The 27512-nt window shown below is 36.3% G+C and overlaps 1 protein-coding gene across 3 annotated transcripts in view; it reads left to right on the top strand.

Annotated features, from left to right (window-relative positions):
• Positions 1–27059, top strand: part of IFIH1 (interferon induced with helicase C domain 1) — a 28769-nt gene extending 1710 nt beyond the window's left edge. The window contains exons 2-16 of one of the 3 annotated variants that reach the window (XM_075153094.1): positions 739–895; positions 3145–3321; positions 7575–7655; positions 11082–11302; positions 12193–12403; positions 15508–15725; positions 18092–18208; positions 18698–18821; positions 18911–19138; positions 21240–21496; positions 22972–23121; positions 23801–23962; positions 24307–24497; positions 25912–26005; positions 26113–27059. In XM_075153094.1, the coding sequence (XP_075009195.1) occupies positions 739–895; positions 3145–3321; positions 7575–7655; positions 11082–11302; positions 12193–12403; positions 15508–15725; positions 18092–18208; positions 18698–18821; positions 18911–19138; positions 21240–21496; positions 22972–23121; positions 23801–23962; positions 24307–24497; positions 25912–26005; positions 26113–26295 (2571 nt within the window). In that variant the 3' untranslated portion in view covers positions 26296–27059. The remainder of the gene's footprint in view (positions 1–738; positions 896–3144; positions 3322–7574; positions 7656–11081; positions 11303–12192; positions 12404–15507; positions 15726–18091; positions 18209–18697; positions 18822–18910; positions 19139–21239; positions 21497–22971; positions 23122–23800; positions 23963–24306; positions 24498–25911; positions 26006–26112) is intronic. The other 2 variants (XM_075153096.1, XM_075153097.1) reach the window with 2 other exon arrangements.
• The last annotated feature ends 453 nt before the right edge of the window (positions 27060–27512 follow it).

Raw genomic sequence — 27512 nt, 5'->3', positions numbered from 1 at the left:
CTTCCTTTGAGTGTTCAATCTCAGTCAGTTCAATCCCACTGCTATGCCTGCCCATTTTCTTGCATATCAGGATGGGTGATTCTCAAGCGTTGAGAAGGTTGCCCTTGAGGACTAAACACCTGTCTTGGGCTGCTTTACTTCTGAGAAGGTCATTTTGTTCCTCATATGATCACATATCAAGTTCTGCACATGACAGCCTTGGACACTTTTCCATAGCTTCTTTGAAGGCAATAGCCACTTTCTAGAGGCTTAGCTATTGTATTTTTAAGTGGGAATTGAGATGATTAAGCCAGAGTTTAAGACGGGAAATGTTCCATTTTATGTATGGTCATGTTACAGATTAAATCTGAGCTCTGGTAAACTGTATGACATCACTTCTTAATCAAGGTTGGCTATTCTCTAAACCAGTGTGAACACCAATTATCGTTCCACAATAATAATAATTATATAGTGGTTATTATTATAACCATTGTCCAGTACTGCCAGTCTCTCCAATTAAATTTCAGGTCTCATAACTTTTATATATCCTACCCGAAACCATATAAACAGGGATAAACATGAGGTTGAACAAAACTGCAGTAAGTCTCTTCTGATGAGTGGTAGGCCCACTTTATATCTTTAAGCATGTTTTAATGATGACAGGGAAATGCTTTTGTACCTATACTATTCTTACTAACTTCCCTGAACCATTTCCAAAGTCTGTCTCAGGATTGGGTTGGTTTTTTTTATTTTCACCAGATCCACACTGTTACTGACAATCGTGGGAACAGAGATGGTGCAAGGGAGCTATTGAGCAGAATAGTGCAGAAGAAAGATTGGTTCTCTCATTTTTTGATTGCTCTGCGTGAAACCCAACATGGAGGCCTTGCAGATGATTTAAGCGGAAATACAGGCGGTAATCATCTTATTTCACTAGTACTAATATCTGTTTTTTTAATATCTCTTTTTTTATACTGTTACTTAGGAAAAAATGCAGGGTTCTCACCGTATGGATTTCACTGTGACACTGAGACAAATGCTTTCACTTGTCCAGGGATTTCAAAATCAAGTTATTTAACAGCTTATTCAATAGATTCTTAAACACTAAAAATCCTTATTAAGCAATATTAGAAATACAATAATATGTATGTAGTTGTAATTAAACTGAATCCTTACCTTTTATAACCCATAGGTTTTTAATGTGATGTTTTTATAATCATTCATAAAAAATATTCTGAGGATTAATTTGAACAAACAAAACAAACCTTTTCTGGATTTCTCCTTCAACACAAGGATCAATGTTTCCTTCATAGAATGGTTTACAAATATACATAGCATTTTAAAATACACTGCTGTATGTCTTCTTGGGGATAAGACATTCATGAGTCTCAAGACATTGTATAACATTTACTATAAATAACAGAATAAACTAGTAAAGAGATTATTTACAGAAATTAAACTAAAAGAGCTGTAGGTTTTTGGCTACTACTTTTTATTCCTGTACAGTGATACTGTAAAATTATCCCACTGCTCCCCTGGATTCTAAAATACGAAAAAGGAAGCAGCCCCCAAATACTCTATCCCTCATTTTTTATTGGGCTCCACATGTTTTATAAGATTTTTGAGACTAAAGTTTTTTAACAGATCTCCCATTTAGCAGCTTCAGCCTTCTCGCTTGAGGAGCTCACCAGAACTATGTCTCTATACTTGCAGTTGCTGCATATGGGTCAATGCATTAAGATCGGGATAAGAGGGGTGTGAAGGTGTCTCTTCCAGTTGAGGACAGGAATCAACCTGTCTTCTGCCAGATGAAGATAAGCAGCTGCCATATTTGAGCATGCAGTTCAAAGGTGGTTGAGTGTTCCAGTCTGCAGGACAAGACCAACCAAGTTAGAGCCTCAGAAGACAGTTCTGAGTGAAAGTCAGACGTTGGGAATAGCTCAGCAGCTACTGTGGTCCTAATTTTCATTTTGTGATGCAGCTTTGTCAGGCTTAAATTCTTGTCTTCGTTACTTTGCTATCAGTACGGTAAACAAAGTAATAAATATTTAACGAATATGCAAATTATTTAAATTCTTTTCATATTTTTATTTTCAATTCTTTTCGAACTTTGCATTTCTGACTTTTCGGTGCGGACCATGTAGGGGTAAAACTTAATTCAGTTGTTTGATGCAATACTGAATGAATGCATTTATTCCACAGTTTCTCAGTAATCTTGGGCAATGCAGGCCCTAAAAGAAACTGTACAGATAAATACATAAAGCATAAACTGTGTTGCTTTTACCAGAGGATAAGAGATTTTCCATGTACACAGTCTTGTATGTGTGTAGATATGTAAAGTGTATGATTGCTGTAGCATCCACTGATACAAGGTCATAGACAGGAAACACTAAGAACAGGTTCATTGGATACCTTGGAAGAAGAGTGGTGCTACATTTTATCACTCCAGATTGGTCCCCAATGATTTGTTACAGTAAAATACATTGCTATTGGCAGACACCTACACATAGAAATTGAGAACTTTATAAAAAATAAATCTTGACATAAACTAAATCTATTAATTTCTTTAAATTTAATTTCTAATTGCAGAGTAATTGAGTTCCAAAACTGGAAAACCCTGGAATGCAGTCTTAACGCAGTTTTTGTTAAAAATGTTTATAATTTACTGAACAGCATTTTTTGCCTTTAGAGCATGCCTAGTTCTACATAAGTCTAATAAAAATTAAAGAACAGAGAAGTCAAAGAGAAATTATTTCCTTATTTGAAATAAGACAAAGAAGTGGAAGGTGCGAAAACATTTTGTGAAAGCTCTCTCAGGCTTTCTGTTTTATGGGCAAGTTTTGAAGTCCTGCTGTAAGGTGCATCCATTTATGACCTTACAGGACCAATGGAATTGAGAAGGTAGGAGGTGTGGTCTAGTCCAGAAATTCAATTTTCAGATCTTTATGGTGACTGCAAATATTTGAGATTTATGACCAACAACTTTCATAATAAATATTTATAAAAACATCAAAATTCCAAACTATAATGTTTAATTTAAGACCAAGACCATATGTTATGCCGTTATGTGCATGGTGAATGCAGGTTAGTTCTATGTTTTGTGTGCTCCACACTAAAAGAAATTAAATGTTTTATAGTGCCGTGGAATTTCTATTTATTTTCTAGGAACAGAGAATAGACAAAATGGGATGAAGAACAGTACAAACGAAGAAACAGAAGTTACAAGCCAGCCAGGATATGCAGTAGTGGAGGGTTTGAAACAGCAAGAAAATGTGAATGATAGTTTCAGCAGTGAGAACAGTGTATTGGAAGCATCTATTGGAAAGAATTCTGTAGTTTCAGGTATGTCCACTAACTGGTATTTTGTGCTGGTACCAGTTAAACTTTAGTAATTGCAAGTAACTGAGAGAACGGTCTTGGTGCATTAGCTCCCATCTTGCTCAAAAATTCAGGAACATATGGTACTGTTGAGGTGAAGGGAATGAATGGAAAAAGTGAATCTTGATTTTTTGGAAGCAGTAAATTCCATTTCTTCCTATGAATTAACAGCAGTAGCACTTTTAAGAGTCAGATCTACAAATTTGTTCAGTTCAAAGAGTTGCTCTAGGACAAGAATATGTTGTCATACTTGAACTAATTAATCTGAAAGGTAAGAGCTGGTTCAGAAACGAATTTGCTAGCCCAGTGCAGAATGGCTTAAGAGGACATGGCCAAAAATTCTGTAGCACACTATGTGCAGCCTTCACATGGACATTTTCTGTATCCTGGTTTTAGTGATTATGTTTTATATACTATGGGCTGCTTCATTTTCTTATAATTGAGCAACATTAGTGATCTTCCTTTCCTCTTAAATAGCACTTTTAACAACTTTGTATTATTATTTTTTAATTTACTGTGTGAGGAAATTAGTCATTTTCAAACATATTTAATATTGTTAATTAAAAATATTAATATTATTAAATAAATACTTTATTTCAGACCTATTCATGGTAGGTTTATATTATCCAGTGAAAACATTAGGTTTACATTGACAACTCCTCTCAGTGTTGACAAAGTTTAAATCAAGAGGAATGTTTCTGTACCACTATTACTGCAGCTGTATTAAGTACTTCTTTCTAGAAGGCTGGTAATTCTATTGGAAAACATTTAGTCCTTTAGTGCTGTCCAACAGGTAATTTTTCTATTTATTTTAAGGATTTATATTTACAGAACATCAACCAACCACTGTCACATTACATGCTCAGAAGTACATTTTGTAGTACAAATTTTTAGAAATTGTTGTGACCTGTTGCTCATATGGATCCACTTTTAAAAATGTGCCTTGGGAGTTGATTATGAGCAACAGCAATTACCAGAAACAGTTCCCAGACATAGCTGGGAACCAATGATTGAAACATATGCTGTATGATTAAGGAACCATTCATATGTGTTACAAGTTCAGATGGAGCTCAAACAATAGTTACAACTGAGATAAATCCTGCCTGAAATTATTTTAGTGGGCTTACTCAACCAAAGGAGTAAGACAGCTAAGACTGCTCTTTTTTTATCAAACATGAATAAATAAAAAAAAAAATTGGCTCTGAAAATTGCAGCCTTTCAATGTGCAACAGTAGTAGCCTATTTCTCATTTAGCATGATATTAACAGCATATCACAATGTTTTGTAGCAAGTAGTGAATTATTAACTACAGCAAAAATACTAACTTGGTTTTCCTGGATTAGAACATAATTTGGCAGTATAAAGAAGAGGTGTCAAATATTTAATGATGATTCAGAATGGATCAGACTGAGTTATCCTCACTCTTAGGATTCTTTTAGGGCAAGGCTAAGGCTCTTAATTGTAGCCTCACTGAAGGTAGGTTTTCATTACTGTTAGCCTGATCTTTTACCTGACTTTTGTCAGGTTGAGGGTTACAGATAACTAGATCTATTACTAGATCTATTAGCTGTTAACTAGCCTGCCACAAGCTAATTCTAGCCTGAAAACTATGGTCTCCTCAGCACTGAACAGTACTGAAATTAATAGGCAGTGGGTATTAGCGCTTTGTGCAGTTGAGTGTATCTGTTCAGTTAAATGGTGCTAAGGGTGTACACGCTACATGAATTCTGGCAGTGTGGTTCAGATTGACTTCAGTCTGGTGTGGACTGTATGACTGCAGGGGGCTGGAACACATCTCATTTGGTTTCAGCTGACAGGAGTTCATTTCTTGTGATCCAAACCAGATCTGTGATATGAACCAAAGCAGTATAAGTGGGGACAATTGACAGATTCACTGTAAATATGCACTTCTGAGTTCAACTAAACCAGTAGCAAGGACTGCCAGGAGACCGTGCTGCATGAAGATGGCTGTAGAGGAACTGGCTCACATTCAGCCATCTTGAAGTGCAGTAAGCTTTGATCTCTAGGCACGTGTACACACAGACTTAACTGCACTCAAGTCTTTCTCCATTTCCATCCTTTCTCATGATCTCAGAAGACTGTATTTTTAGACCAGGCAGCTGAAAATACAACTGAAGCCCACATTCTACTTCCAAGTAGGCTGGGAACCCACCTAATTTGCAATTTGATGCTGTAAAGTGTTGTCAGTTTTGCAATACACTCCCACCATTCCTTTATGTATTGAGAGGGACAAATTTCAAGGAGAAAGGAGCTTTTTCAAGTCACTGCAATTTGCATTGTATCTAAAGTCTCCTCTGACCCTTCTATTGGAGTAGCTGAGACAGAGGGAGTCGGTAGGTGTCAAAGGTATGAGGGCAGTAGGGTCATAAAGACAAAGCAGAAATAGATCATTTAGCCTAAGAGAAAACGAGAGAAAATTTGTATGCAAAAACACAGGTAAGAAACTGCACACACAAAAAACAACACAAAAGCAGCAAGTTTGCAAAGTCAGAAGTGAAACACTTGGATTAAGGCTACAGTTACCTGTATAAACAACAATTTAAATAAATAGCAGCTCTGTTTTTCAAGGCCTGTTTTGTTAAAAAAAGTTGATTGGAACAAATAATTACACTGTAATTAACTGCAGATGTCAATAATGTCTCACAAAATGTCCCTTAATGCTTCAGATTAGAAAAACTGCCCATTAATTTGAAAGTAGGACCAATTTTAATAGCCTTTTTATATTTCCCGATGTTTGAAACTTATTCTATGACATAATGTAGCACAGGACAGGAAAAAAAGACTTTTTTGATTAATGCTGTGTAGATCCATTATTTTTTTTCTGTTGCATTCCATTGTCTTTATACTTACTTATTAGTCAGTGCAAAGTGACTGAAAATATTTCTGTGGAATATGCTGCATTACAATGTGCAAGTAGCACTGTAAGGGAAGTCTAGTGAAAGTGGTGAAAACAGCTGTCCGAATATTAACTCTTTTATCTTCATTGTTTTGGAAAGGCTTACTGTTTTTTTCTAGTTTTATTTTAAAATAACTCTCATTCATAAAGCATCTGTTTTGCTTTATGAATTATTTGTTGGGCACAATAAGTTGGGGACAATATGGATATGGACCATAATGGGATATTCACTGGAAAAAGCTATGAAAAACTTGATAGGACACAAGTTCATAAGATAATTAAGCAAAACTTGACAGGACGCAAGTTCACTAGCTAATTAAGTAAAACATAGGTTAATGCTATTATTCTGACTGATTTCTTATGCACAGTATGAGTTCAGTTGCAGAGTGCTGCAGGTAAGCGGACAGTGCAGGGTGAGGCTGTTTGCAGAAGAACTGTTTGCAGCAGAACAGAGCTTTTCCAGAATAACTGTGTATCTCTAGATACTAAAAGGACTGAGTTTTCGAAAATCTAGCTATGTAAATTACACTTGTGATTGAAAAAAAGTCAGTGTAATACATTGATTGCCCAGCAGAGGGAGAGCTTAACATTAGAATATCTACTTGCCAGATTTCTGTGGCAGTGTCCAAGTCTTCTATTGGGTGTAACGGGATTGTCGGTCTCTGCTTTTACTTGCAAACAGTTTGGAAGATTTAATAATTCTTCTCTGTTTCATTTACCTGGGAACTATGGTTTACTTTTTTCATGTTACATGAAGAAACCCTTTTTAAAAAAAAAAAATCACAGATCTGGGTTTGATTTTCTTCTACTACGGATATAATTCACACGGCTTACAGGGAGTAAAAGAGAATGTCTTCAGTTTGCCAGCAGCGCTGTGTCTCCAGTAGACCAACATGTTTTTCTTTCTTTTTTTTGGCTCTTCACCCCTCTGAAAAGATACAGTAAAATAGGACTAGAGCGATCATGCAGGCGGTCATGTCAGGACCCTTGCTTTCAAGCAAACAAGAACATAGATGCCTGACAACAATAAATCATGACCTACATTGCCTTACTTCTGCTATGTTTTGGATTTTCATCTTCCACTCCATATTTTCTTCCATAAGAAAATGAATTATATTGTTCACACGTTTTTTCTTTACCTGAGAAAAAGTTTAATAAAGGAAATTTATCTCAGCCATCCTTGCCAGACATTTGTCTAACCTATTTTAACAACTTGGGGAGAGAGCAAACAATATGCCTTTGCTATTTATATTTGTATAGCGAATATACTATACTACATTTGTTTGTGTTTTTCATTTAGAATTAGATGTCTCCATAGAAGATGGAAGAGTCAGTAACTTGAATGAAACCCTGGGACAGAGCTGCACAACCAGTGATTCAGGTATGTTTCCCTTCTGTTATTTAGTAGTTCCAAAATAAGCTCTGGAGGGTAAGCACTCTGTGAATGGGCTAGAACAAAAATCAGTGGAAGGCTTTCACTGTGAACTCTAGTTCACAGTATTTAGATGCCAGACGTCCTCTTATTTTGTCGGAAAACTGATCCCATTTTTATGGGTCTGGACATAAGTCCCAGCCCCAAAAGACTTGATTTACTAAGATCGTCTGAATAGATCTCTAAACATCTTCATCATACAAAATGGTCAGTGATGCAGAATGATAGAATCACATCGGCTGGCAGGGACTTCCAGAAGTTATCCAGTGCAGTCGCCTGTACAGATATTCATAATGCTGCCACATATATGTGCTTCTTTTGCTCTCAGAGAGGAGCTAGATTGTGCCTGGCCCCTGCATAGGGTAAGCAAGAGGGAATAGGGCATGCTTTAGAGGCATGTAAGGGTGAGGAGAAGCGTTTCCAGGATACCTGCAGAACAGTAATGAAGGTCCACTTTGGACCTAAGTAATTTACTAGCCCTATTTGTAAAAGCAACCAAATCAGTGGAGGTTACTATCTGAAGACCTTTGCAAATCTCACATTTAAACATATGTGCAAGTTCTAAATATAGTTTTAAACTAAATATTGGACTGTGTTTACATAATACTTTGCAGACAGATATGAACTTGCTGTGTATATACTCTGAGCCCAATTAAACACTGCTGTTGTAAAAGACATCCCAATTTTTTTTCTTCTTTTTTTTTAATCTTAGACCTCAGAACAAATTTGCAGCTGTCCACCATGGTGAACAGCCTGTGTTTGCCTACACAGAATTCAAGAGGAACCAGTTACCTTTTGGAATCTAGCCTTTATAAAGTTTGTGCTGGGACTGTGTCTTGTGCAAGGGCTAGAAACAATCTGGGTGCCTTTCAGGTCAGCTCTGCCTAATAAAACTAGTATTAGATCGGTAAAGTCAATGTAAATGTTATATATCATATGCCTGCAAAGTGTTTACTATAAATGCTTTTAAAATAGTTTCAAGCTTTTTAAATATTAGAATCCCTGTATTTTGTAAGTACACGGAAAATTCAGGATATCTCAGATCTAAATTGCTACCCTATAGCTGGGATTTTAGTCTATGTTTTGCTAACTCTGAAGAATATACTTTGCACTTCTGCATCAACTGAGGTGACTCATCAGTCACATTGTATTTTTTTCCTCATTGTGTCACATGAAATGTCTGGGCACAGAAACTTCGCTGTTCTGTGGACAGTTACACTATATCAGTTGGTCAGGCTGATACAGGCTACTGGTATGTGGCAGGACATATATGTGTATAACCTGATCCTTTAAGATTCCTGAAATATTCCCCATTAAGTAAATTGGGCATTGGCTATGTCCAGTAATCCAGCAGAAAAAAATAAATCACTACAGTTATGTGAATAGATTTTTTTTCCAGTGTTTACTTGCTATATGTTCTGTTTACATGTGGGCTTTAAAAACAACTAGTTAAAATGTTTTAAAAACATTCATGCTTTTTAATCATGCCAAGTAAACTCAGTGAGAGCAAAAAAGCTAAGCAGATACAGAGGGACTTTGTGATATTTGTGGATTTTATAATTTGAAATTTTGCAGGAAGACTGTTTTATAACAGAGATGTTTGGATGGTGTCTTAATGCACGGACATGATTTAGATTTTAATGCAAAGAATCGTGGATTTAGTCACAGTTTTCTGTGCAAGGGTCATTTTACATTTAAGAAAAATGGTGGAATTAGGACAATAGAAAAATAATTATCATGCTTCTTTTAGCCTAGAGCAGCAATTCATATGAGCCTTGTACAAAGGCAGACAACTTCCCTAAAGTTATACTGTGCAAATGTACGATGAAAATTCTTTAATGAAATCATATCCTGTGAAAAGATTCCTGTATTAGCCTTTATCTAAACAGGGGCTGAGGAAGCTAGGAGAGAGCTAAGTTAAATATTTTTTAGGCCTGGACAGTTAATTGAGGATGTTAAGGAACTGAAATTTAACCAAACAGATGGGTGATAAAGTGCTAGTTTCAATATGATTCAACTATTGCTTTTAGTCAACCAGAAAGCAAACAATATTCTTCCTCAAAAGAGAGTAGTAGAAGTCAGATAAGTAACAGCAAGTACTCTCTGGTGTGAATTTCCCTGTGTTCCAGGTAGTACTGCACTCACACTAAAAGGCAAAACAAGCAAAAAACACTTAAGAATGGCACTCGGATGTTTCCATCAGCAGTATTTTATCAAGCTTCATTACTTTTTGTTAGTTTAATTTTATTTAATGGAATCAGGGATACTAGAAAAATACACTTATTTTGTGTGTAATGTATCAGTGATAATAAAATCCTCATGATTCTTCATTTAATGATATCATCAGGAAATAAAACTATAGGGTTTTTTCCCCTCATTTGTAGTCTAGCAGAATAAATTTGTGCCTTTTCTTCACTGAGGACAGTTAATGCTTGGAAGGTGATTTAAACATAAGTGTAGGGAAAAAAAAAAAAAGCCCAAAACTCCATTAAAATAAATCCTTCTGATACTAATATATATAATTTCTGACTTCCTAAATAGATGTAAACTCAAGAGACTTGGTAGGCTTTTCATACTGCCTGACATAATGCAACAGCATTTTTCCACTTTTAACTTTTGAACGTTGTTTGTTTCACCTGTGAGACATAGATCTGAACTCTCTGCCATTGTATTTTATATGATAGATGGAAGGTTTTGGCCTTCAGGTAGCAAATGTATATGGCTTTTTAGTGAACAGCTTGATTGCATTATACATGAGTCAGTCTGGAAGCAGCACAGTCTACCATGAATACATGTGATACATTCTGCAGTTAGCGCTATCTTGTATGGACAATTGAATTTTCTTATCTATGTGATCTTTATACTTTATAACTTCCTTCATCATTTTTAAGTGGTCCCTATCTCTTGGTTTTTTCTATGGCTCCATCCTTTTTTTCATCCTCTGGGAAGTATTTAAAAAGGTAACTCCCTTGCAACCAAATAAATTTCAGTACTGATGAAAGAGAACGTCACATAAGATTAGCTAGATTATAAATATTGCAGCTCTGAACACAACCTTTGGTCCCAGTGCTACTGAACTGTATCATTTGAATTCATACATAATAACAGTCATGTCAACATAGGTGGGTGAAGACATACTGTGGCTTATTCCACCTACCCTGATTGGTGACTGGATGTAAGCAGTTCTGATGCAGAGTTGCACAGGTCCACAGAGCAGCATTGCCTATGCTAATATGCCCTGTTTCTATTTATTCAGAAGATGCTTCTGACTGATAGTAAATTAATATTTTTCCCTTTGACATTTGAATATTGTTCAATATTCTGATAAATGTTCTGTGCCTCCTGTTTGATACTTATATTTCTTTGTACCCTTAGATGAAGATGAAGTGGAGAGCAGAGCTTCACCTGAGCCAGATCTGACCCTCAGAGATTACCAGATGGAAGTTGCAAAGCCAGCACTGAATGGGGAGAATATTATACTATGTCTTCCTACAGGCAGTGGTAAAACCAGAGTGGCTGTTTACATTACCAAAGATCACCTGGATAAGAAGAAAAGAGCATCAGAGCCTGGAAAAGTTATAGTACTTGTTAATAAGGTATGTGGTCCATTTTTTAAAAAATAGTATTTTTCAAACCTCATGCACTGTTGATGTAGAACTTGTAAAATGAATATAAACACATTTCTCAGCTTCTGACGTAGCTATGTTTAAAGGCATACGGCTAGACTGTCATCTCCGTTGCACCATCATCATGGTGCAAGCATGAATGATTTTAGTTTATCCCAGTGCAAATGCAAATTTAGATGCTAAATTTGCATTTGCACTGGGATAAACTAAAACTAATAACCACATTATTGGAAAAAGTACAGTTTCATGTTAGAATGAATAGAATTAAACCATAATTTAAAAAATAAAAATATTTTTCACATTCTGTGTTTGGATTTGGTAATGAAGGCCACCTAATGAGTCTCACAGTAGTTAGAGAATATTCTGTCAGATTTTCTGATAATTGGTGTAATTTTTACAGTTAAATTTAGCACATGTAATATAAAGTAATCTTCTATTGTAATATTAAAATATAGAAATACATCTAAGAATTTTTTTAAAAGAATAAAAGATATCCATATCCTCCTATAAGAATAAAATTGATAGCATGTTATAAACTCAGTTAAAGAGCCAGAGCATGCATGGTTTGTTCGTTCTTTCTAAGGCACAGTTAAGTCAAAGTTCTTGGGACAAAGAGGTTTGGTAGGAGCAGTTGGAGGGGAGGGGTTGGTTTGGGGATTTTTAGTGCTTGGTTTTGTTTTTTGTGTTTGGTGGGGTTTTTTTTTAACCCTAACCTGCAGTGAATAAGGGGATATTTGCTTTTTTAAAAAAGTATATTTTGCGTGAAGTGTATGTTCACCTAACAACATTTCTGGCAAACAGGCATGAATTTTTAATCCTATGTATGCTCTGGTTTAAATTCTTTGGAAACTTTTATTCAGGTACCGTTGGTAGAACAGCATTTACGAAAGGAGTTTAATCCATTCCTGAAGCGTTGGTATCAGGTTATTGGTTTAAGTGGTGATTCTCAGCTGAAAATCTCATTTCCTGAAGTTGTCAGAAGAAATGATGTCATCATCAGTACAGCACAGATCCTTGAGAATTCACTGTTAAATGCAGCCGAAGAAGATGAAGAAGGTGTCCACTTATCAGGCAAGTTTTTAATTCTGAAATTTTTACAGAAGGGCTAAAAGTATGTCTCTATTCTGGAAAATTGCAGAGTAAAAATGTGCCACATTCAGTAGTTAATGTTTTTTCAGTTGACTGGTTTTATAAATGCAAGCTGAGAGTCAAAACCAGATCTTAGTTAATGAGCATGGCATTTTTTCAAGCCAAATTAGACTCTTACAGTTCATTTGTACTAAGTATTTGTTATGCTTCCTATTTTATCTCGCTCAAGAACAACTTCATGCAAATGTAGCCGTACTGGTTCCACTTTCCAAGCCTGGAAGAGCATTGAGTTATATCACACAGAAGCCATAAACAGGATAAGAAAAAGATTATAAAAACTCAAATGTAGTCGGTAGTTTGAGAAATACAATGGAACACAAGATAAAAGCCAATCTGTTATAAAAGTTGTATTCTTTAAACTCTTACCATTTTGCTAATGTACAGAGATACGGTTACTTATAACTGTATCTCTCTGAGGTTGGCAGATATAATGGTCTCCTACAACAGATGAAGGAAGTTGAAGAAAACAAAAGATACAAGAGGAGATGAGGTAAAATTGTTTGCCCAGAATACTAAAGTGGCAGGTATCTATGGGAGGTCAGAAAGGAAGTGGTATTATCTGCCAGTGACGTACAAATAATGGAACAGCCCATGACTTCAGCTCCAGGATTTGGGCTGCAGTGACCCTCCCCTGTGAGATGTTAACTTCTCCCTCTATCTGCATGCAGTCAACTCTTTTTCAGATGGGGCAGGATGTAGCTGAGGGGAGAGCTATGAAAGTCAAAATAATGGATCTGAGATAAAAGAAGTACTTGCCTGGAAGTTACAGAGACAGCAGAGAAACCTGAGGGATCAGTCTGTGTCTATCAGTGCCTAGTGCTGACTAGAGTACTGCTTGATCCAAACTACCTCCTGCAGAGCCACTTGGGTACCTCAGAATTGCCTCCCCTCCTCCAGAATGCCTTTTTATTAACGTGGACAGAATACCAGAGATGTTCTTATACTTACTTCCTTTCCCCTGCACCTAAGTTAATAAACCTTCCCAAATCGGAATCATTTGGGAATGCCGTATAGAGGCACCTGAACATTTCTACTGGAACTGCTGAGCTGATTAGAATTGGGCTGAGTCCCAACCAGCTTGTGTAATGAAATGGTTTTCTGAATGGGTTTCACACTTTGCAAAGTTTCCTTCATAAGGAGCTGTATTTTTTCCAGAACTGAGATGGCCCTGCAAACAAGGCTGTGTTTCCTTGCTATTATACCTGTGCTAGTAAGTTCAGCTGAACCAAAGCTAAGCAAGCCTACAGAGCCAGCTCCATTTTTATGGCTATGACTTGGTTAACTCGCAGCTTATATAAACCATCCTAATTAGTTATAAGTATTTTATTCCTAATTTCTGTTCATACTTTTCTCAACTGTTTCCACAGAGGTCTGCATTACAGGTAACATGGAATTCCAGCCTCAGTGAAATGGAGGGGACTGTCTTTATTACATTTTACCAAATGTTTACCCTCTTTACCAAGGGCTGAAGTCATTGTGGATTTTCTAAAAGCTATGTATCACTTCCTTAGTAGAAGCACATCTCTTCTGGTGGGTTAGCTTCTTCCTGAGTAATGATAGGAATATGCATTACAGAGATGATGGTCAAAATCAAAAGGAGTAATTTCATGTTGGCAAAATAACTGAGAAACTGCCAGCACTGCTTCTGAAGTCTTGCAATATGTAGAAATCTTAGAAATAAATAGAAATTTAGGTTTGAAACCACATCACTCCAGTCCAGACTGGCTTTCTGAACCACTTGTGTGAAGGCAATCAGATTTCCCAAGAGACATGGAGCACTAGTTTGCTTTCCTAGAGGTAGTCTTTGGTTTAGCCTTTAAATAAAATTTCCCTTGTTCAGTCTCCACCTTTCTTTAGGTTCTTCAAAGACGAAGTTACATGATATTTTCTCCAGCAGAACGGCCAACTTAGAATGTTCTAGCTCTCTGTTAGTTTCCAACTTCTGCTACCAGTTGTTGCAAACTCATTTGTAGCAATGCAACAATTTGAGCACACTAATGTGTAAACAAGACCATGGAAATTGTCTGGATTTAAAAAAAAAAAGGAAGAAAAAACAAGGAGTTTAACCCTGATCATTTCTGTGATCTGCTTACAGTCATTTCCACAAACATTTGTCAAATTGTAGGAAACAATGTCGAACTAGAGAGTTACTGGCCAGCTAGGGAAAGAGTGGGAGCTCCATAAACCAGTTTTGCTGTTAGAGAAATAGGGAAATGTTCGTGAGTCTTTCAAATCACAACCTTGAAATATATGTCACTGGCTGCATATGCAGATAGATTAGAGAGATGTTTTCTATGTTTGTGAGAAATTTAAAACAAGCAAAAAATAATCTTATTTTTCCTTATCGTATAGTACTTTACTTGTTGCATGTAAATGTGATCTGACTAAAAAGCACATAATACCTGTCTGAATCTTCATCAGTTTCCTCAGCTACAAAACAGAGGTGATTGGTAGTGCTCCCACCATCTGTTTGTTTTTTCCAGTGACACATCCATAAAGTAATATAAATCTTTTAACTGGACAGGAATAGGGAGGAAATCTCTGTGTTGCTATAAAATGGAAGCATATTTTGATCAGGACAGGCCTTTATAGAATGTCTGAAAGGCTTCTAACGTTGTGTGTCTTCTTATAAACAAACAGTATGTAGTTTGTGAGGTACAGTTATGGATATAAAAGATAGGATTGAGGTAAACTATGATATGTCCTTACCACTGGTTATTAAAAATATCTCTCTGAAATTCTTTATACTACCAGATTGGTTTTGCAAAAACAGAAAAGCTTTTTACATTACATGAAATGTAAAACTACTTGACACATCAGGACTGCAGCAAAGATTCCAAAGTCCATTAAATATATACAGCTTCCATCCATGCCTTCCTCCAGCACTACAAATTTCCTAATACGTTAGGGTTCAAACAAACTGACGGGTTCTCTTCAACAGTGCCCTTACCTGTAAGAAGATTTAGTGACACAAATTCTACATTTGAAAGAAAATTAATCATTTTAGGGGTCTTTTTTTTTTCCAGATTTTTCACTCATCATTATTGATGAGTGTCATCACACTCAAAAGGAAGGTGTCTACAACAATATTATGCGACGTTACTTAAAACAAAAGATGAAGAACAAGAAGCTGGCAAAAGAAAACAAACCAGTGATCCCACAGCCTCAGATTCTGGGACTTACAGCCTCACCTGGTGTAGGAGGTGCAACATCCTACTCAAAAGCGGAAGAACATATTCTGAAAGTAAATAGCCATCACGCTTGCAAACTGTCAAAGGGATATTGTCTATTGTAAAACTTTTAAAGTCATTGTTAGGCTCCAAATATATAATCTGATTTTTTTTTCATGTGTACATGGGACTTCAGCTCACAGTCATTCAGCAAATTGACCCACTACAAATTAATGGCAATCCATGTAAAAATAAAGGTTTCTTTACAGGGAAATAAGGTTACTGAAAAGGGAAGTAAAAAGATTGCCTCAGTTGAAAAAAATCCTCAAGATCAGAGGCAAGAAATCCACAAAATAGTGAGGTTTTATAGTTAATAAAAATCTTAGTTTTCCATTGATGGATTAGAATTTACTGTGTATTCCTAAATCCTAGAGAGATCACAGTATTTTATATCTGCATTTCTAGAGTGACTAAGCTGGGCTTTTGTGTGGATTCAAGAAAGTGAAAATCAAAGTTGAATACTTAAACAAGCAGAAACTTGTGAGATACAGGTAGCATACAAATGTTTTTCTTTACAGCAGTTACAGTTACTCATTGAGAGGGGAGTATTTTGTAGTTGCATAGACACCTGACTGGAGATAATTGGTTAAATTCTATACTTAAAGAAACTCTATTTTACTTGAAATTCAGTGGATTTACATTAGTAATACAAAAGTAGAATTTAGCCCAGTACTCCAGTGAAAACTCCTGACTCGCAAATTCATAGAATCATAGAATCATAGAATAGTTTGGATTGGAAAGGACCTTTAAAGGTCATCTAGTCCAAACCCCCTGCCATGGGCAGGGACATCTTCAACTAGATCAGCTTGGTCAGAGCCCCATCCAACCTGACCTTGAATGTTTCCAGGGATGGGACATCTGCCACCTCTCTGGGAAACCTGTGCCAGTGTTTCACCACCCTCATTGTAAAAAAATTCTTCCTTATATCTAGTCCAAATCTACCCTCTTTTAGTTTAAAACCATTACCCCTTGTCCTGTCGCAACAGGCCCTGCTAAAAAGTTTGTCCCCATCTTTCTTATAAGCCCCCTTTAAGTACTGAAAGGCTGCAATAAGGTCTCCCCTAAGCCTTCTCTTCTCCAGGCTGAATAACCCCAACTCTCTCAGCTTTTCTTCATAGGAGAGGCGTTCCATCCCCCTGATCATTTTCGTGGCCCTCCTCTGGACCTGCTCCAACAGGTCCATGTCTGTCTTGTGCTGAGGACCCCAGAGTTGGACGCAGCACTGCAGGGGGGGTCTCACCAGAGCAGAGTAGAGGGGCAGAGTCACCTCCCTCGACCTGCTGGCCACGCTTCTTTTGATGCAGCCCAGGATACGGTTGGCCACCTGGGCTGCGAGCACACATTGTTAGCTCATGTCCAGCTTTTCATCCACCAGTACCCCCAAGTCCTTCTCAGCAGGGCTGCTCTCAATCCCTTCATCCCCCAGCCTGTATTGACACCAAGGGGTTGCCCTGACAAGGTGCAGGACTCTGCACTTGGCTTTGTTGAACTCATGAGGTTTATACGGGCCTACTTCTCAAGCTTTTGCACAAGAGAATGTGAAATTGCACAAGAGAATGTGATATTGAATAGGTGACGCCTGCAAGAAGCTTTTATGCTGTATTGAAGTAGACAGAATTGCAAGGTATTTTGAGACAAAAACTTCCTGGCAATGGAAAAAGCAGAGAATTGCTTTTTCATCAGCTCTGAAATCTTAATGATAGGATGCTGGATTTTATATCTAAAGAAATGTAATCCAAATATGCAAGCTCAAATAGATAGCTACTGCTGAAGACATTAAAAAGGTTGCCTGCCAGACTTCCTTTCCCATTTTCTCTGCTCATAAAAATTTTGTTTCCCCTTATTACTTTAGACTTAGTGACAGAAATGTACGTATTTTCTTCTCAGAAGAGATCAAAAGCAGAAAAGACCAGTTCAGTCATGTAGTTAGCACAGAAATTTTCTCTATCTCTTCCTGTTCCAAGAAAGATAATTTCAAATTATTTTCTACTCTCACAACCAGCTCTTACTTTTATAATTACTCCCTAACATTTATTTTCTTTTTTTGTATTTCACTATTGTTTTTGTTTATTTGTTTTGTGCTCCAAAATCTACTCTTCCAAAGTATTGATGGTATATTTTCGTTTTCAAAATACCTGTTTTCCACCCTGATCTACAAGTTTTTTCCTGTGTGCAAGGATCACTTCTGGCATAAAAAGTAACTTGTTCAGTTTATCTCAAATGCTTTTTAAAGACTTGGCCTTTCTTATGCTGATAGTGTCTGTATCCGATTTTTGTAGGAAGAAAATAAAGTTATATAAAACCCAATATCTAAATGAAAAGCTCTGTTGCATTAATTCAGTTTTCATGTGGAATAACTCATTATAATGTTTTCTCCCAGATTTGTGCCAATCTTGATGCATGTAGAATCATGACTGTTGAAGAGCATGCCTCCCAACTGAAGAATCAGGTGAAGGAACCATATAAGAAGACTGTGATTGCAGATGACAAAAGAAGGGTATGGTTTTTTCAAATAAATTAGTGTTAAAGTTATATTGCTCTTTAAAAGTGTGTTGTAATGGTATCAAAAACTTTTGGCTAATGCTCTTCTTCTGTAGATTTATTGTGATCCTCAGTGCTAACTTGAATATGTGTGTATTTATTTGCTGCTTTCCTCTCTATGGAAAAGTATCAGTAAAGTCGAACAGAACTAAATTTTTACTTATTTGAGTTATATTTTTGAGGTATCTGGTCAAAAGACTTTCTGAACAATAGTTGAAATGTTTGTATTGGGGTGACATTATATTCACTAAAAAAAATGTTATTTCACAGTGTAATTTTTGTAATGTTCTGAACTATTTATTTCCATAACTCTAAATGCACTTAGCAACCTTACTTGTTTTTTAATTTAAGGTTTAATGTTTTAAAAAATTACTCAGTGTGGTACTAGCCAATGTTTTTGTTGCCAGAAGATGCTTGCTTACTTTGGTAATCAATTTATTTCTAGGATCCATTTAGAGAGAGAATTACTGAAATCATGACAGACATTCAAAACTATTGCCAGCTCCATCCAAAATCTGAGTTTGGAACTCAGCCATATGAACAGTGGGTGATTAGAGAAGAGAGAAGAGGTAACTGAATAGCAAAAATATCCCAGCTTTGGATTTATTTGGGTCATTCTATACACAGGCATGTTTTTGTATTTTTTGTTCACTTCTAGCTGCAAAAGAAGAAAAACGCAAGGAACGTGTCTGTGCAGAACACTTGAAGAAATACAATGATGCTCTCCAGATAAATGACACCATCCGAATGGTGGATGCGTACAATCACCTAAATAACTTTTATAAGGAGGAGAAAAGTAAGAAGACAGTAAGGAGTGATGATGATGATGAACCATCAGTATCAAAACAGGATGAAACAGATGAATTTCTAATAGGTTTATTTCATTGTAAGTTTGAAATACATTGATATTTAATATTTGAAATTCATAGATTATGCACTAACATGATTTGCATGGGCCCATTAATGATCACATCCTAGAGATTGCCATGTTGTTTATTATGACAGTATCTGGATTTCCCAGTTCATACAGCATGGAGTATATTAAACAACATCATAGTGTGATCATGTCCCAACATGTAGTAGAAGTTCTTCAGCTTTGGCCCAAGGGCACTTTCTTTTTGCTGATAGTAAGTAAAAACTTACTATCAGCAAAAGTTCTTTGCTTTTCTCCAATGAAGTGTCCCTGAGGACACTCTGATGGGTGTATAGAATGTGTATTCTAGTAGACAGTCTTGAGGAACAAAAAGTTAAGCAAATGGAATACAAAAGTAATGAAATGACGGGTTTTTAACCAACTCTTTCTACCAAAGTTTGTTTGTCTATATACTAAGAGATGGGAGTGATGACCCTGAGTAAGTTTCAGGTAAAGAACAATTAGTGAGAGAATTAAACAGAGGATTAAATTGCAAAGACCGAAGTTGTTTGCGGTTTCTTCAGATCATTCACTTTGGAACTAGGATTCATTCAGTCCTTGACACACTACTCTTTTTTGCCTCTTTTTTTCCCTTACTGCCTTTACAATGAGGAAGAGGTAGACAAGTTTGCTCCCATTGCCTATGGCTCCTGGGTGGTGCAAAAGAAAATAGATTTTACTGTAGCATGTATACCAACTTCATGTGTCCTATGAACTACAAATTTAGAATGCCATCGTTGAGAAATTCAGGAAATGTTAAAAAAACTTTTAGAAAAATAGATTATGTTAGATAATGTCATCGTGTTTTTTCATGACTCTTCATACCTGTCTTTATGCCCCCTTATTTAGAATTTCAGTATTGAGCTGTTGCTGAGAACCAAAAAGTTAAACTAACTGAAAAATGAAACTGAGTTGTCTAGATTGCTTTCATTTCCACAGGTAAATGAAGTTCAAAGAACCTAATAGTGAAAAATAAATTATATTCCAATTTGTTTTACCACTGAAGGTGCCAGGAGTAATGGAAGAAAATCTAAAATTCTATTTCCAACTTTTAAGAGCAGAGTTCATCTTTGGGTGATAAACTCACTGCAGCCCTTAGTGTAGGTTTAACTGAGGGGGAAAATTGTGGGAGTTTGTTACATCTACCTTCTTTTTGTATATTTGATTACATTTTAAAATATGTGTTACATTTTAAAAGACTGTAGTCAGAAAGCTACTGCCTAAGTGGTGTAGTAGTTTGTGATACATTGACTACCATTGCATTGGACAAGGTGCACTGCAATAATCTGCATGGGGTGATGACACCAGAGTGACTGTAGTATCTTAACACACAAGGCCCCCACCTTAAAGTGTTATTATTGTGTTTGCATGATCATCTGACAAGGACGTAGGCTTTTAAATATTAGAAGTTTTTAAAAAGATTAAAACACGTGAGGAATCCTCCCTGGTCACGGTCAGTAGTGCCTGTGGAAGAGTCATTCGTTTAACATTTCACTGAGCACATTTCAAATGTCTTTGAAAGCTGCAATACTATAACAATGCACCCTTCCTGGTGTCTGTTACATTGCATGTTTCTAGTGAGGATTCCTACTTTAATGAATGTCCCAAGGGCAATTTATGTCTAAATTTATAAAAACATTATCAGCTCTGAGGGCTGTGCATATTAATCCGTTTCTCCTTGTAAGACTTTTTCTGTTATTTTAAAACTGTTTTGCAAATATTATAAGCTGTGATTTAGCTCTTTAATACAGTGCTCAACAGTGCTTTAATACAATACTCAACTCTGTACCACTTCTGGTGTGTAGACAGAGTTTGTTTCTTTTGCTTATTCTCACCATGAAATAGGCAAAGTGTATGTTAAAAAGTTAATGGTGATTTATTTTGATTGATTAGTATGTTTTTAATGAATGTAAACTCACTTGAAAAATAATTGGTATGCCACAGCTCTTCAAACTGGATGTGAATTAGCCGTGCTGGGAAAATTACATAGAAAGCTGCTCTCTGGTTTTTCTTTTCCTAGAGCTGTTATTTTACATGGTTACTTTTTCTTAACTTACATCTGCTATTTTTAAAGCAAAAAAGAAACAGCTGAAAGAGTTGGCTAGAAAGCCAGAATATGAAAATGAGAAGCTAATACAGTTGCGAAACACTTTAATGGAGGAGTTCACGAAGACTGAGGAACCTAGAGGAATTATTTTCACAAAGACTCGGCTAAGTGCCTTTGCTCTATTCCAGTGGATTAAGGATAACCCAAAATTTGAAGAAGTGGGAATTAAGGCCCGTTATCTTATCGGTGCTGGACATAACAGTGAAATTAAACCCATGACTCAGGTACAGAATTATGCACTACAGCATTAAAATCTTGTACATGATTTGAGAAAACAGCTTGTTTTATTACTAGAACAATGGACTGAAGTTTGGAGCCCACCTGCCAGCAACTTACCTTCATAAGCTGCAGGGTGGGTGAATAACAATGTCAGGATAATTTTATTTCCACAAGAAACAAGCTTTTTTGGTTTTGGATTCTATGGCAGTAGGAGTAACAGGCAGCCACTTCCTAGAGGAGTATTTAGTCAAAAGGGACACAGGTTGTAGTGAGGCATAGGAACAAAAAGTGAACAAAATGGCAATAGCAAAAATGCGATAGTTAAATGAGTTTATACTTATCGGGACAACAGTAATAAAAATTATATTTTAGTTGCTGAATTGAAAAATAAAATTACAATGTTGATTATGCCTGTCTTTTTCTGATATCATTGCTTAATCAACTTATACCAATTTATATGCATGCTTCACACTGACACCTAATCATTGAAGGAGAATTTGCCAAAATTCACAATGAAAATTTCACAATTGATCACTCAACAGTCCGTCTCATACTATTGTGTTGACTTCATACACAACGTTTCTTTGATGATTTATACATCCAAATTAAGCATTTTCAAAACAAAGTACTTCAGTATCCTAAAACCTCTCTTCTATTCTGCTTTTTACTCCCCATAAAATTGCCACTTCAGCATTTAAGCAAAAATGGTGTGGTTTACTGCTGGCCAGAGTCCATTTCCTTCAGCTGCTCTCAGTTTCAAAAAAAAGTTAAGAATTGTTCTCTCAAAAAGTTGCTTGTTTTCTATGAAAATTTGGTATTTAATCTGTGCACCACATTGCACAAACAAAACAGTAGCCTCTACATTTTTAAACTGAATATAGCAAATAGGAAGTTTCTGTCCCTCTGCTCAAACTTGTTTGAAATATCCAGCTAATTCAGAAGTCCGTGTTTTGGATGCTTTATTTTTTAAGTGTACCATTGCTGTGCTTTTTGGTGCTCCCCAGATCACCAAAATTATGGTCCCCATTTAATATGGGGATTTTTAAATGCTTTGGAACTTGACTTGGAAATGCTGTGAAGTCTGTACTTTAAGCTGAAATTACTGAAGTGGTAGAAATCCAGAACCTCTGAATAACTACTTAAAGATTTTGGAAATGATAGAACAACTACATTATCAAAACTCCTAGCGCCTATGAAATGCGCTACAAAGTTCCAAGCTCAGTTACCTTAAAAAGATCGGCTTTTGCTCCCTCCTATCTCAAAAAAGGTGCTGAACACCTATTAAATTCAATAGGAACTCCTTCAATGTTTGTGATCTTGAAAGATGCTTAAATGCAATTGTTGAAGCCACTTGATATTTGGCACTCCACTCTGAAATGATTGGACTATAATTCCTTAAACCTAGGAATTTCTAATTAGAAGAAACTGATAACAGAAACTAACACTGAAAGTTAATATACTGATTTTTTTTAATTTACAGAATGAGCAAAGGGAAGTTATTGATAAATTCCGAGGTGGAAATGTAAATTTACTTATTGCTACTACTGTAGCTGAGGAAGGCCTAGACATCAAAGAGTGTAACATTGTTATTCGCTATGGCCTCGTCACCAATGAAATTGCTATGGTGCAGGTATGAGTTTACTGCATACATAACATTTTTTAAAGTGCTTTTCTGTTTGGAATATGCAAATGGTGAATCATATACCTGGGGTTTGGAGATAATTTTGAAATACTTGCATGCTTAAAGAGAAAATGCTCTTGCAACAAGGTTCATTTCCAATTGCCATCCTCAGTTTGCATGCAATATAAAATTGTGTAATGGTGTAACGTCCATTTAAAGCTGTACACAAACAGTAAGCTCTTTTAATAGAAAAGGTATGAGAATATGATCAGCAGACTGGTTGATATAAAAGACATTTATACCACCAACAGCTAAAAAGCGGTAATTGCGTATCGGAATACTAGTTTGTCCATGTTCTCACTTAATTTGTGAACACAAATATTTATATACTTAGTATTTAAATGCATGCTTATTTTTTGGTGACAAAATACAGTTTCTGCTTTGCAAAATGTCGTGCTAATCACAAATCTCCTGAGTACTATTTTCACAGGTATCTTTGATGATAATGCAGAAACGGTATGTGTTATTCACTGATTCTTTATCTGTCTGAGTTAAGTGGAAAAAAATGCTCTGTGGGGACACTGCATAAGGAGCAGTACATGTCGTCCATGACAAAACTAGGAAAAAATGTTGTGCAGTGTTGTAGGGAACATCGTGCTGTTTATGTTGTATTCCTTGCAAATTGTAGGCTCGCGGTCGAGCTCGAGCTGATGAGAGCACCTATGCACTTGTGGCTTCGAGTGGCTCAGGAGCTGTTGAACGTGAAGATGTTAATATTTTCCGTGAAAAAATGATGTATAAGGCCATTCAGCATGTCCAGAAGATGCCACAGGAGGAGTATTTAAATAAGGTATTTACTGCAACTCTGCACTTTCCCTTTAAAGAAGACTGATTTATATTGTAAGAAATACTTTCTATTTGAAATCTACCTAGGGGAGGAAAACTTAAAATAATATGAGATACTACATATGACCTTGAATCCTTCTGCCAATATTTGTTTTATAATCTATGTTTTCTGGGCCTTTAGAAAAGTCTGCTTTTCTATTGGTAAGAGGGGAGACGCACAAGTCGGGAAACTTGACTAGTCATGTCATGAAGTCATGTTGTCAGTGAACTCGGTAAAATAACTGAAAAAGAAAACTATTACTGTCATTCCACCAGAATGGTACAGTGCTCTTACTGATCTATTTCTAGATTCAGAGCTTCCAGTTGCAAAGTATAGTGGAAAAACAAATGAAGGCAAAGAGAGATCAGCGCAAGACATACAAGAAAAACCCTTCACTAGTAACATTCCTATGCAAAAATTGCCACAAGCTGATATGTTCTGGAGAAGACATACAAGTTATTGAAAACATGCATCATGTCAGTGTGAAAAAAGATTTCCAGTAAGTGTTTATGAACTACTTTATCTCTTTCAGGCAGAAACAGATTTTCTTTTCAGCAGGGCTGTACAGGGCCTGTAACCCTCTAGGCCCTGTGAGGAAAAAAAAGATCATTCCAATATTGTCAAGTAGACTCTATGGAGTTTACAGTTAATGAGTTTGAAGGAAATGTTTGTTCTTACCCCTGATTTTGAGGTGACCAGGGTTTGAAACTTTGGAAAAAGATACGGGTGGTAATATTAACTAGGTCACTTATTATATAACATGGTACATATTCCACAGTGTAACTGTAAGCAAAGATGAATACCAGTTACCCACATACTTACAGCAGTAACAGACCTAGGATAAGAGTTTGACTCAAGCAACTTATTGGCCATGAGCTGTGCATTGACAATTGTATATTTAGAGGATGTTCATACTGGTGACACACCCTTTTTAGTTCTCCCAGTGTTCTTGCTCCTTCTTATTTCCATTGCAAGAGATGCCATCTAGTTTGGTAAACATTTATGTTAAACTGTGTTTAACTTTTCAGTACTATGATGTCAGGAGGTGACTTTCTCTTCCACTCATAATGGAAATTAAGAGACCAAGAAAATATTGCAATTCAACTTCGATTGCATTTGCTTACTACAGTAAATTTGTAATGGGTATTGTACATTACAGATCAGTTGTGCTTTGCTAATTATACAGCAGACACCATCCAACCAAGTTACTGCCCTCCAAATTTAATTTCTTTGAGACATATCTCTGGTATAATTTGTAAAGACTTTTTAAAGAGTTAGTGAATACCCATATGTTGAAAAAATTAAAATTGACCTGCAGCCCTAAACATTAAACTGCTTTTACTGTGAAATTGTCTTGTCAGCATAATGTTATCAGTCAATTCAAACTACAGGGTAATAATTCTTATAACCCCTCAGCACAGGCTAGTAGTAACCCTCAAGATCAAGTACTAAACGATGTAAGAATGTGCACATACTCTGCAGCTCTGGATAGTCGGAACCAAATGATTCTGTTAAGGGGTAAGGTTGGACTACAGGGAATAAAAAGAAAACCAAAAACTTTCGGGTATCATTTCTTTGGCAGCTCCATGGCACCTGAAAAAAACAAGCTAGATCTATCCCCTATTATAACAGAGAGCCTGCTGCTCCTACTTTTAAGATGTGTGAGGGAGGATGCAGCTCCTGAAATGCTATGAAAGGAGGCATGGAGTACAGTTGTATTTCACCATTACTTAGGAGCGTGAAATACGATCTTGCATTTCCTCCAACTCCTGAATGTGCACAACAGTCAGAGAGTTTATGACCTGTTAGGTTTCATATCTGACTTCAGCAGTTGTAGTCACTGTGTTTTTAAAGTTATATGTAGCATTGAATGACCAATGTATTCTGATGCACACTTTCTGACTGTTTTCCAGAAGTCTTTACCATACAAGAGAAAATAAGACACTGCAAGATAAGCATGCTGATTACCAGACAAATGGGGAAATTATATGTAAAGATTGTGGACAAGTGAGGAACAACTTATTTTCATACTTTTATGTTGTTGTTGTCTGTATTTATTTCTGTCTAATGACCTTGTCTATTTTATCTGAAACGTAATTTCCTTATACTTGCAGGCTTGGGGAAATATGATGGTTCACCGAGGTCTTGACCTGCCTTGTCTAAAGATTAGAAATTTTGTGGTTGTGTTTGAAGACAAGAAAACAACAAAGCAAATTTTTAAGAAATGGGGAGAACTGCCCATTAGGTTCCGTAGTTTTGATTATGCAGCTCATTGGCCTTCAAGTGATGAAGATTAAGGACTCAAAATGAAAATAAAAGCCCTTTTCAACTTTTCTCTGATTCTCTCAACTTTAACTGCTGATTAGAAGGCCCTGTGTCCCATAGAGAGTGCTGCATCATAAACACTGTGAAAGCTCCTGAGCATGAGGAAACTGTTTTGAAGAGGAAAAAAACCCAAGGAAGGAGAAGGATGAAGTCACATGGCTGCTGTCTGCACTCAGATCTGCAGTGGTACTCCAGGACAAAGAAGACAACCAAATACATTGCAGCCATGTGTATCCATGGAACAAATTCTCATCTCTACTCACTACAGTCTGTCATGGGGTGACAACACTGTCAAAAGCGTGTTAGGTGACCTGTCATCAAGCACAGAACATACGACAGATATCTTGAGACTTGCCATGGTGATTATTTTCTGTTTTTTTTCCTGCTACAACCCTTTTGAAGATAAAGTGTCTCAAAAGAGGGGCCCTGTAAAGAGAACAGATTAGCTGACTGTTATTTCTGAATCGCTGTTGCTTCGTCAGTGTTTTCATGACTGAGTTCTTCCCCTCTTATCTTTAGCTGTAAGCTCATACATTTAGACAGACTAAAATTAAGTTACCATTAAAAGACATTTCAAAAAATTAAGCCCTTAAACTGATTTGAAATTGATTATTTTAATGTTCAGGAAGCACAATGTCAAGTGTCTTTCTTGTGTGTTAGTTTCATAGGATTGGTAAACTGGCTATATAATGAGCTATGTATTTTTTTCAATAAATTACTATAACGATTAACCTTTGCCAACTGTGATACTGTTTATTCTCTTTCACTGTAAATATTTTGACAATAATAATACCACGGTTTCACCCTAGAAATTTAAAGAATAGTGGTATTCTGACTGTAAAAATAGCATAATGTGCTTCCGTATTTATCTTATTGACAGATTTTTTTCCCCCCTATTTGCAAGTAAGATATTGGAGAGTGGAAAGAAGGTTTGTTTGTTATTATAAAAGTCAGCTTTGCAAATTCAGGATAAAGTGATATGTTTACTGGCATGGACATGTAAACACTTCTGTAGCCCCAGGTAAAATTTCTAAGTTACAACATAGCTGAAAAGTATATCCCAGCAAAAAAGAATTTATTATGGCTAGATCTGTAATTGCTCTACATTTTTAAAAGGAATATAAATACTATGTACATTTTTTTAAATCAGATTTGATTTCAGGTTTGCATCAGGACCAGATTTGGAAGG

This window comes from Calonectris borealis, chromosome 6 (genome assembly GCF_964195595.1).
Source record: "Calonectris borealis chromosome 6, bCalBor7.hap1.2, whole genome shotgun sequence".
Lineage (NCBI taxonomy): Eukaryota > Metazoa > Chordata > Aves > Procellariiformes > Procellariidae > Calonectris > Calonectris borealis.
The sequence above is the reverse complement of the archived record's forward strand: the minus strand, read 5'-3'. Positions and strand labels throughout refer to the sequence as shown.